Source organism: Nannospalax galili, unplaced genomic scaffold (genome assembly GCF_000622305.1).
Source record: "Nannospalax galili isolate Female #2095 unplaced genomic scaffold, S.galili_v1.0 scaffold632, whole genome shotgun sequence".
Classification (NCBI taxonomy): Eukaryota; Metazoa; Chordata; class Mammalia; order Rodentia; family Spalacidae; genus Nannospalax; species Nannospalax galili.
In genome coordinates, this window is record NW_008332816.1 from 1486986 (window position 1) to 1499440 (window position 12455).

Sequence of the window (12455 nt, forward strand, 5' to 3'; positions counted from 1 at the left end):
ACAGGAGAAAACTTTTTGAGATCATGTATATATTAATATCATAATTTGTGGTGATGAATTCACAAGTGTGTACATGACTAAACTTAGTTGTATAAATGAACTATGCACAGCTTCTCTGTATTAGTCTTTTAATAATTTAAAATGCACATGGTAAAGAGTATAGTAACATTTTGATTTAAAAGATAATAATGATAAGTTTTACAATACTAAGTATTGCAGATGATCACATGGTTTAATCAACAAGATCTCTCATAAACTACTGGGGGCTGGAGAGCTGTTCAGTGGTTAAGAACACTAGTTGCTCTTGTGGAGCACCTGGGTTCATTCCCAGCACCTACATGGCAGCTAACAACCATCTTAACTCCAGTTCCAGGGGAATCCGAAGCCCTCTTCTGACCTCTGTGGACATTGCATGACATGGATGCACTTACATACATACAGGCAACACACTCATACACATAAAATAAAAGCATCAAATAGAATATTAAAAAATAAACTACTGTTTGGAATATCAATGTCCTCTTATTATGCTAATGGGTAGTGGGATGTTAATATGTAATATAATGTGAGAAACAGAGAAAAGACATGAGAGATATGGAAGGATAAGAGAGAGGGAGAGAGAGAATAAGAAGTGGATTACAGGGTCGTAAAACAAATTACAGATAATGCTGTAAATCCTCAAGTATGCATGTTTTGCTTTTTTGGTTTCAAAAATGGAATTTTGTTAGTAGTCGAATTATGACACCACTTGGACACAGGTTCACCACTGTCATAGCATCTGGCTCATTAACTGAGCATCCTTATGCTAAGTGCTCAGGGTGTTTTATGGTTTGTCAGAGCAGGCCCCCCGTGTCTGCTGAACTGGCTGGAAAAAAGGCAGAGACGGAGAATCTCAGTAGTAGCTTTAAATCTGATTAGTTTGTAAATTCTTTTTTTTCCATTTCTTTTTATTCTCCTTTATTAGGAAATTTCACTTTATTATAGTATGTCACAAAATAGGCTGGGTTTGTTTATTGATCTAGGGTGCAAGCTGTTCAGATTGGCCAACTGTGCAGCATAAAGTAAATGACAGAGATTGAAAGAAACAGAATTTTATGAATCGAAATAACTACATCATGAGCTGAATGGGAAATGAAATAATCTGAAGCAATCTAGAAATAACAATATAGAAAATAATTTTGGGGGCAGGAGAGATGGCTCAGTGGCTAAGAGCACTGACTGCTCTTGCAGAGGACCTAGGTTATATTCCCAGCACCCACATGGCGGCTATGAACCATCCTTAACTCCAGTTCCAGGGGAATCCAAAGCCCCCTTCTGACCTCTGCGGCATTGCACAACACAGGTGCACTCACATACATGCAGGCAATACACATAAAGATAAAAAAGAAAATACACTCATACACATAAAAATAAAAAAGAAAATAATTTTGATTTACATGTTGTGATTATTATACTATTAACAGTGTTCATTTAATGTATGTACGTTACATATGAAGACTGAATATTGGATAAAAACATCAAAATATAAAAAAATCGATGCAATTACTCATTTGATGATTCCAAGAAAGAGGAATTTGATGCAATTACTCACTTGATGATTCTGAATTAACATGACTTGGAGTCAGACAATTTCATCACCTATGAGCTACATGCAAGGATGAGGGGATGACAGGCATCTCCTTTCTGTGCTGTGGTCAACTGGCAAACCAGATGAGTCGGGCCCCCTGAAGATATCCTGTGTGTTTTTGCTGTGGTTCTGTTTCCTGTCTGCTCAAGCAACACCATGCTGCCCATGCTCCTCAGCCTGGCGTGTCCTGGTGAGTGCTGCTGGGAATGGAGGATGCAGAGAACAAAGTACAAATAGCCTGGCTTCTGTGGGTGGTGGGCACTGGTGCCTGGATTTATCTTCACTGACCAGGCTTTTGGTCATCATGAGTCTTTCTCCTCAGGGTTCTTCTTGTTCCAGAGGACCTGGGCACAACTGGGTGAGTCAGCATCCAAAGTATGGGTATGTTGATTATCTATCATGAGTCTTTCTCCTCAGGGTTCTTCCTGTTCCAGAGGACCTGGGCACAACTGGGTGAGTCAGCATCCAAAGTATGGGTTGCCAGACACCCCCAATATAGAGAATTTTCCTTAATAGGAAGGCAAACAGCACGGGATTGGGCTGGTTTGTGGACTAAGGGGAAGACCTGTGAGTGAAATCTCTTGTAAACTGAAAAGTGGACCTGCAACTCTGGTCTCTAATTCTTTCCCAGACACCCCAGCTACTCTTTTCTTGGCTGACCCAAACAGCTTGGGGAACTGGATGAGACTAGAGGAGTCCCAGATGTCTAGGGGAAATGGTGTTATCTGTGAAATAGGGAAAGATTCGATGAGGAGGAGCTGGAACAGTACCTCCTCGCAGGACTAGATGGGGACGAACGCTACCCAGCACGTCCACAATGACAGGGCACTTAGTGCAGGTGTTATTGTACTCAAAATGGTGGGAGAATCTTGGAGGAATTCCAGAATATTCTGATGCAGACTTGTCTAATGACTTTCTCATGTCATTTCATTGTCAAGGATTTTGACCTCTGTTGGCTGTCTACTTTTTTTACATGTAACTTATTTTCATAATGCATTGAACCCATTATACAGTACTTGCTCCTAAGTCTCAGCTGACATTTTTAAATGTGGGGGATGGTGCTATTATTTAATCCTGGGCACTCATGATTTAGAAGGAACCTTAGGGGCATGTAAATAAGGAGAAATGCTGAGCTGACTGCTCTTGAGACAGAGGAGGCAGCTCCACCTCTTCTTCTCTAAGGCTGGACCATCCTCTCCCGACAGGGGATTCTGACAAGCCCACACTGACTGCCTGGCCAAGTCTCATGGTTTCCATTGGAGACACTGTGACTCTTCAGTGTCAATCTCAACTTGGGTTTGAAATATTCCGTCTGTTCAAGGAAGACGGAGCCCACATTTCTGAGTCCCACAGCATCATATTCCAGCACAGCTTTGACATGGGCCCTGTGACTCCAGCACATGCGGGGACCTACAGATGTCAAGGGTTTTACTCTAACTCCCCTTATGGATTGTCATCACCCAGTGACCCCCTGAAGATCATAGTCACAGGTAAGAAAGCTCCAGTCCAAAGGTATTCTTTGCTGTCCCAACATTTTTCCTTTTTTTAAGTATAAAAATATTTTATTTGCATTGCTTTAAATTTTTTTTATTGAGCTTCGGTACATTTCCTAGAACAGTAATCAAGTTTAGATCCCCTCCCCCATATCTGCCCCCACCACCAGACCTCATGCATTCTGTCATACGTGTTAAATCCTATTTGGTCCAGCATTTGGACCCAGATGTCCTTTGGTGTAAGTTCATCCATTGAAGTCTAGTCAGCCTATCTAGAGACCTTAAAGAAGGTCTTCTCTCCCTCACCCAGTTGCCAGACAAGGGCCAGCCTTCCACTGCAAACAAAGACCCTGGGTCTTTGTTTGTTGAGTTGGCATGGGTCTTATGCTCAATGTCAACACTGCTGTAAGTTCACATGAGCAAGCTTCCAGTGACCTGAAAGCCTCTGCTTCCCTATGTTCATGGACCAACCCTGGTGTTTACAACCACCCCCTCTTCTGCAGTGGTCGCTGAGTTGTGGAGGGGTGAGGTCCCTGGATAGCATGGCTTTCTTTTCTTTTTTCTTTCTTTCTTTTTTTTGGGTCTTTTTGAGACAGGGTCTCTCTGTAGCTCCAGCCGCCTGGAACTCACTCTGGAGACCAGGCTGGCCTCGAACTCACAGAGGATCCACCTGCCTCTGCTTCCCGAGTGCTGGGATTAAAGGCATGCCTTCTTTAAGAAGTAACATGATTACATTGAAAGACTTTGTATAGGTGGAGAATTTGGAAAGGGGGTGAATGGCAAACACATCACAGGAACAGTGACAAATTTTTTTTGGTCTTTTTGAGTCAGGGTCTCCCTGTAGCCCCAGCTGTCCTGGAACTCACTATGTAGAACAGGCTGGACTTGAACAGAGATCGGCCTGCCTCTACCTCCCAAGTGCTGGGATTAAAGGCATGCGCCACCACGCCTGGCCTAACAGTGACAAATTTTACTTTATTGTTAAAGCTTGGTAGTACAGTTTTGTCAGTAAATAATATTAAAAAATTATAGTAGACATATAGAACTGAGAATTTATAGTCTAAGATATAATTACATATTTTTAGTTTGAGAATTATATCAGTTTAACTTTTGCAATACTATTTCTTTTTTAACTGCTCAGAGTGTGGCTTTTATCTCCAGAAGTTCAATTAGGGCATAGGTGAAGGCATTCTGGGGCTGTACAAGGGGTATAGAAAATGATGCAAAACCTCCTGGTGCTTGGTAATGGGTGAGGTCCAACATCAAGGCCTGGATGCCCAGGACCACATGCCGAGTGAGGACCACAGATGGGCCTCTGGGGAGGTGGAAGGTCCATTCTAGAGAATCAGTTTTCCCAAGACCAGGATCTTAAAATGACAGAGACCTCCCCTGTTCTCCAACATTTCTTTAACTACATTAAAAAATTAGCTTATTTTTATTTTATGTGTTTATGTGTTGCCTGGATTTATGTGAGTTCACCCATGCTGTGCTTGGTAGTACAGTTCTGTGCCTATGGAGGCCAGAAGAGGGCGCCAGAGGCCCTGGAACTGAAGTTAGAATGGTTTTTAGCTACCACGTGGGCGCTGGAAACTGAACGCATGTCCTCGGTAAGAGTGGCCAGTGCTCTTAACCGTTGAGCCACCTCTCAGCTCCCCACTGCCCCAACATTTCTAATGCAGGTATTTTGGGTGAGACTGTCAACTAAGGTTCCAGAGCAACGGGAACACCTGCAAGTGTCTCTGGTAGTAGAGACTGCAGAATAGGGCACTGGGCGCTGGCAGGCAGGACCGTGTTCCCTTAACAATATACATACTGTCGTCCCTAGAACCTGTGACTTCATGCAGTGCAATGGTTTGGTTGTGAATTCCCCCCACCGACTGTAGGTTCATGTGCTGAAATCTTTGCTCCAAGGGTGGATGTGTTGTCTTAGAGGGATCTTTAAGAGCAGGGGCTTAATGTGAGATGATGAATTAGGTCATGAGGGACACTGTGCTCAGGAGATACTAATGGTCTCCTCCTGAGACCCTGGCTAATTCTCACTGGAGTGTGTTGTTATAAAACAAGGCTACACAATGCATGTGGTCCTTGATATGCCTGGATGTTTCCTGTCTGCTCCTTGACCATTCTGTGATACAGCAAAGGACACCCTTGCCAGGCGCTGCCTGGCTGTGGGCTTTCAGCTTCCCAAAGTATGAGCTGAATTAACCCTTTAGTACTTGGGGTACCTTGAGACGGAGAGAATATATTGGATTTTAGGTATATTATAGTAACTACAGCATCTCAAATATCAAAAAGACAATATTAACCCTCATAGCAAGGCAGTATGAGATGGACTCCATATTTCTGGCTCTGAAGCTGAAGGAAGTATCCACAAGCCGTGGACTGTAGGAGGCTTCTATAATATGGAACAGAAAGAGAAATAGATTCTCCTCTTGAAGCCTTCGGAGAAGTGCAGGACTTGAGGCATGGAGCTCAGGACAGGGGGTTCATTTCAGTCTTCTGACCTCCAGAACTCTAAGATAACACATTTGTATTTTTTTTCTAGTACCACTTTTGTGGTCCTTTGTTACAGTAGCATATAGCAACCAACAACATATCCAGGCCAAGGACACATCAAGAAGTCAGTCAGAAAGGGGGAAGGGAAGTGATGGCCAGAGAGTAGACCAAGATGCTGATGCTGCCACCAGGCAGGGAGAGGATGATGTTCACGGGTCCAGACTCAGAGCTGCTCTCTGTGAGCTGAGACCATAGAAAGGACCTAGGCTTGAGAAGAGAACCAATGCAGGATCAGAATTGGGGCCTGGGGAGCTTCTGTTGCTGCTGATACTGCTGTTTTCAAATTCTGTCAGAGCTTCTACTTTCCCTGAATGAACAAGAAATGGGCCCCAAAGAAAGCTTGAAGCCCAGCGTGCCACGTCCTTTATTCTCACCTTAACATAGAAAATGGAAAGGAGGTCTGGCCTAGACGACAGCAGCTGTCACTTGTTCAGGACAAGCCCAGTGGGATGGAGTCTGGTACATCCAGATACAGAATTAGCAAAATACGGAAAGGTCTGTAAGTAGGGAGACAGACAGAAGAGAACGTGGGGACACCGAGAAAAGAAAGACAGGGTGTGTGTGGGATCCTGTTACCCTAGTTCCCAGGAAGTGGGGTGAGGAAGGGAGGCTGCCATACTCACAAACTTTTTGTTCTCAGGACTGTACAGCAAGCCCTCCCTCTCGGCCCTACCAGCTGCCCCAGTGAAATCAGGAGGGATGATGACATTGCAGTGTTGTTCAGAGACTGTGTTTGAGGTCTTCCTTCTGGTTCTGCACAGACAGGGGGTAAACAAGGAGGACTTCCTGCTTGTTTTGGGGGAGCCTTATGATGGGTGCTCTCAGGTCAACATCTCCAGAGCTCCTGTGACTGCTGCACATGCTGGGACCTACAGATGCTATGGCTCTTTCAGTCACCAGCCCTACGTGTGGTCAGATCCCAGTGACCCCCTGGACATGGTGGTCACAGGTGAGAATGTTTATACCTGTTCTTTCCCCTCATTCATATACAGATCAGAGAGTCTAGAATTGGGAATCCTTGAGAGGTTGGGAGGATGAAAAGCATTGGGTGAGTGTGTAGGGAAACAGCCTTTGTAAGGGTTTTAGTGACAAGACACAGTGATATGGAGACTCAAGTGAAGGCCATTGTGTGAGAAATGCACATATGGGGAATAAAGGGGTGATATGAATGGACTCAATGGAGAATCATGGGATAAGCACATGTGGATCAGAGACAAGATCCTCACACTCGACTGTGTCAGGCTTGGTTGGTTCAGAAATTGCGTCTCCACCTTGCCTCATCTGTCTTGTTGACCAGGAAAAACACACACATCCTGTATCTTTTGGGGCTGTGCTGTGCTGTCTCATGCTAGTCCCCTCGAGTTCTGAGACTTCAGTGTAAGTGCACCTGCAGATGCTGTCCTTAGCGCGACACGTCTTCCTTCCTGTGGTTGAGCCATAACTGGCTCCTAATGTTCTAGTATTGGGTGAGGAGCAAAACACCCGTCCCTGCATGTTGGCTTCTCTACCTCTCCAAACTGGCTTCCAAGTGCATCTTCCAAAATAATCACAGATGTGATCAGATGACTTGAAGAGAAAGCCACATGGACAGATCCAGCAAAGACAAGTGGTGTCAAGTGAGCCAGAGGATGGATGCACACACACCACAAACACACACACACATACTTTCTCACACACACTAATGGACTCCCATGCACACTCATAAATGCATACACATTCACACACATTTATGTACATTCACAGCACACCCAATCTCACACACACATTCATACCACACACGGAGATACATACTCTCAAACATGCACATGTACACACTCACATTCTCACTCACATATTCACCCACATACATATGCTCACACACACACTTAAACACTCTTACCACTCATAGACATTCACACACTCTTTAACACATACATACTCATATCACACACACACCACACACATACACATACATGTACACATACACACATGCACAGGTGCTCACACACACCTCTGTGTCTGAGAGACTCAGAGGAAGAAAGAGAGGAGAACTGGAAGGAATGACTGTCAGTGGGAGACAGAAGCCCTAAGCATCAGAGGCCTGAGAGGATTATACAAAGATGGCGCTATGTGGGCGAATGGTACAGTTTCCACAGGAGAGTTAGAGTGGCTGAGAAGACCAGGAAGAGCTGAGATCTTGATAGGTGCTAAATAGGCAGAAAATAGTGCTCACTTTCACATTACACAAATAAAATTGTAACCATACAGAGATGAACCCAGTCCACACGAGGGATCACATGTCCAGGAAGCAGTACATAAAAAAGGCAGGGTCCCTGAGTGTGGCTCCTTTGTACAGCATTGTCCTGGTATGTACAAGCAGACCTCAGGCTTGATCCCCAGCATGGTAAAAACAAATACGTTAATGGTTTTAAAACACATGTGTAGGGGGTGAAGAGATGGCTCAGAGGTTTGGAATGCTGGAACTCTGACTGCGCTTCCAGAAGACCCCGGTTTGGTTTTCAGCACTCTTACTGTGGCTAATAACCATCCATAACTCCAGTCCCAGGGGATCCAGTGCCCTCTTCTGACCTCTGCCAGCATTGCGTGCATGTGGCGCTCATACGTCCATGTAGGCAAATACTCATACACATAAAATGTAAAAAATAAATAGGTAAAAATTAAAAATATTTTAATTTACATTTTTGTAGTTAAATGTATTGGCGAATAAGGCTGAGGAGAGTGGAGAGCTACACAATCACCTTTCCTAACTCAAAAAAACGCATCTTCGCACTTCTATAGAGAGTGAAATATGTAGACACAGAGATGAGCCACAGAAAGTCACCAGCATCTCATTGTTTCGCCAATCTGCAAAGAAGATCAGACAAAACAGAAAAAACTATAATTCTTCTGATCGCTAAGTGTGATGGAGACTGGATTATTGCTCAGTCTGGTTTCATCTACCACGTTGCCAAACCCATCACGGTGGTAAAATTCATATACCAGATGAACTTTTCAAAGAATGACAACTATACACAGCAACCAAAGGAGGCCGTGAGCACGCAGGGTCCAGAAATGCTCATGAATGTCCTTATAGAAAAGTCACTTTATAAATACATTAACTGTCAAGTTCATGGGGGAAATCTCAGAAGAAAGAGATGGGCTGCGAATTGCTATAGGAGACTCAAGAGCTCACCTTCCCTCCGTTTCCTCCTCTCAGGTCCTGATGACACGAGCTCTTCCCACCCTTTGACTTTCACCCTAGGCATCAGCTCCACCCATCCCTTGAATTTCACTCCAGGTAAGTGTCAGGAATGCTCAGCTCAGGAGGTGGGGGACACAGGAAGTCCGTGAACACCTTGGAAGGGTCTGCAGATTCCTCATAGGTGACCAGTTACTGGATCTGTGACCCCTCCCTCTCCTTGCCTGCCTTATCTCTAAGTTTGCCCCTTGAACATAACCCTGTAGTTCATGTCAGCCTGGCAGTCACTCAGATTTCAACCCTGGAGGTGGAACTCTAGAAGACTTCCCAGAACTCATATTGGAGGGAGAGAAAAATGAATCCTGAATATTCGCGAGGCAACTAGATGAGACTGTGCCTCTGTGTCCTCTTATCAGACTTGAAAGAAGTGTAGACTATTGTTGTCTAGGAAACAATGAAAAAGGAAGCGTGGGTGAAAAGACACACCCAGGGGAGAAAACGTGACCGGGTCTGAGTTTCTCTCCACACCTGTGTTCACCAACAGTGTAGTCACAAGCCTCTAAGAGTGAGCAGACTGGTGTGGGGAGGGATGAGGTCTCACAACAGTCCTGTGCAGGGGCTGAAAGATACTTGCTAGGCATAAACTAGGCATTTCAAAGGAGACTCTCCAGGGATGGATGAATGACAGAGTTATCACCACAAACTCATAGTGATGCAAGGATAATGTGAAGTCTCTGGACAGGAAAAATTTTGTCAAAGCAGGCAGGCAAGGGCTGCATTTCAGAGCTCCTGTGATGGGTGGGCCTGACTCATTCATAAGTCTCTGCTTCTCCCCCAGGTACTGTTTTCCAGGATTACACCTTGGGAAATTCCATCAGGATGGGCGTGGCAGGACTGCTTGTCCTGACTCTGTTGATGATGCTGGCTGAGGCCTGGTGGAACCCTGGGGGACACAGGTTGAGATGAGGGAAACTTGATTAAATCCAGCTAGAACACAGTAAACAAGTGGTCTGACAGAACTGATTTTTCCCCCTTTTCTTTTGTTTTTCTGAGACAGGGTCTCCCTGTAGTTCTGGCTTGCCTGGAATTCTCTATGTAGACCAGGGTAGCTATGATCTCACAGAGATCAGCCTGCCTCTGCCGCCTGAGCACATGGGTTAAAGGTGTGTGCCACAGCGTCTGTGATTTTTTTTTTCTTCTTTATTACAAATAAAACTCCACTGTGGGTGCTGGAGAGATGGCTCAGTAGTTAAGAGGCTTGCTGCTCTAGCAGAGGACCCAAGTTAGGTTTCCAGCTCCTATGTCAGGTAGTTCACAGCCACCTGTAACTCTGGCCCCAGCAGGCATCTGTACACATGTACACATACCTCTTCTCTGCCCTGAACATACACATAATTATAAATAAATCTTGGCAGAAAGATTTTAAGAGCCAGAGGAAGTAGATGACCACAAGGAAACAGTTTTCCAGACAGCTGTTCAGTTGTTTATATGAACTTACAGCAGTGGTGACAGCATACACAAGTCCCACATAAGCTCAATCCAGAAGAAAAATCACAGCATAAATATGAGGAAGTGAGTAAGAAACCCCAGCCCTACTTGGGGAAGTACTGACAGCCAATGGGAAGGGGAGAGTCAGAATCATTTAAGCATGAGACTCTTGGTAGGTTGACCAGGCTCCAGTGGATGAACCCATGCTGCGGGGCTTTGGGGACACAACCTTACTCTACAGGCCTTTATATATACATATTAGAGTATGGAAATTTCATGGGGCCCTAGAAAGGCAGGGTGTAGATATGGGAGAGGATCTAAATATGATCAAAATATATCGTATGATATCTTTGAGATGCTTAACCCTAAGTGATACATCTTCATTGTGACCTATACACATAGGATGAACACGTCTCTATTCTCACCAGAGAAGTTTCCTTATGCAACAGCATTTTTTTAAAATAAAAACACATAATTGGCCAATGTGCAGAGTACAAGGGGCTGCATCTTTTGCAAAAGATGGAGGCTATTACAGAGTTCCACAATTGGTCACACACAGAGAATATATGTCTGAGAGATGCCCAGCCCTAAATGACACATCTACAATAGACTCTCTATACCTAAGGCTCACGGAACATAGTGAAACAGGGTAGAGAGAGAATACTAATGCATCTCTCAAGTCTTACCAGTGAAGCTTCATCATATAACAGACTGTGATGCACACAGAAGGCCAAAACTGGCCAAGTTTTAGAGAATAAGAGACTTCAGAGTGTGTGTCCCTGGATAAGACTCCTATATTAAACTTCACCCACTCATGGCTCAGGGACCATTGTGGAAGAGGGGGCAGAAAGATAAAAAGAGCCAGAGTTGATGCATGAATATAAGGAAACAGAGCCTTTCAGGCCACTGGAAACTTGCTCATATGAACTTACACCAATAGTGACAGCATTCACATGACCCATGCTGACTCAATCAGACAAAAACCCAGTGTCTTAGTTTGTTCTTCATTGCTGTGACAAAACACTCTGACCAGTACCAACTTGGGGAGGAAAGGGTTTATTTGTCTTATATCTCCCAGGTCTCATGCAGTTCATCATGGAGCCCAAGGTAGGAACTCAGGGCAGGAACCTGGAGGCAGGAGCTGGAGCACAGGCCATGGAGGAACACTGCTTACAGGCTTGCTCCCCAGGGGTGGTACCACCCACAGTGGGCTGGGCCCTCCCACATCACTCAACAATTAAGAAGGTGCCCCATGGAGATGGCCACAGCCAGTCCAATGAAGGAAATTCCCCAATTGAGGCTCCTTCAACCCAGATGTGTCAAATTGACACTAAAGCTATCCAGCACAATTGACCCCTTGTCAACTTGACAGACAAACACATCACTATTAAACCATAACCTTTCTAATTCTTGTCCCCAAGATATGATGTTAACATTAATATCACAACACAAGGCAATATAACCTTAAAAACACCACAGTCCTTAAAAAATCCAAACACTTAAAAGTCCATAGTCTCTTTTAATAGTCTCTTAACTGTGGATGGGCTTCTGTAAAATCCAAAACAAGTACTGTCTTATTTCAAAGGGAAGAATTGGGCATACCTAAGCAAAACCAAAGTCCAGCAAAGTAGCTCGAGGCTGGACATCTGGGATTCACTCACGATTTTCTGGGCTCCAAAGGGTACTGGCAGCTCTACTGCTCTGACTCCGCAGTCCACAGCACACTCAGCTCATCTTGCAGACCCAGGTCAGCTCCATTCCACACCTGCCGCTGTCCTTGGTGGTCGTCCCATGGTCCCAGCATCTCCAAAAAGCTGGGGTTGCCACTGAAACTGAGGCCACACCTTCACCAATGGCCTCTTCTTCCCTCGGGGTGCAAAGCCTCAGTTTTTCTTCATGACCCCTTCAATTCTGGGGTCTTTGCTGTAACTGAAGCTGCACTTTCACCTATGGCCTTTCCTGGCCTCTCAGAGTGCCAAGCTTCAGCTGCTCTCTATGACCCCTTCACACTTTCAACACCAGAACCATGCAAGAGACTCTTACATGTTACCAAGTCCTGCTTCCAGCTTGAAATAGAGGTGCGGGTCCCCTCTGTGTGCTGACCCTGAGGAAA

At 44.8% G+C, this 12455-nt stretch overlaps 1 protein-coding gene across 1 annotated transcript in view; it reads left to right on the top strand.

Annotated features, from left to right (window-relative positions):
• Kir3dl3 (killer cell immunoglobulin like receptor, three Ig domains and long cytoplasmic tail 3) overlaps positions 1–9820 on the top strand; it is a 12889-nt gene extending 3069 nt beyond the window's left edge. Inside the window, exons 2-6 of the mRNA XM_029560913.1 lie at positions 1865–1985; positions 2833–3117; positions 6317–6625; positions 8873–8953; positions 9693–9820. Of these exons, the coding sequence (XP_029416773.1) occupies positions 1865–1985; positions 2833–3117; positions 6317–6625; positions 8873–8953; positions 9693–9820 (924 nt within the window). The remainder of the gene's footprint in view (positions 1–1864; positions 1986–2832; positions 3118–6316; positions 6626–8872; positions 8954–9692) is intronic.
• The last annotated feature ends 2635 nt before the right edge of the window (positions 9821–12455 follow it).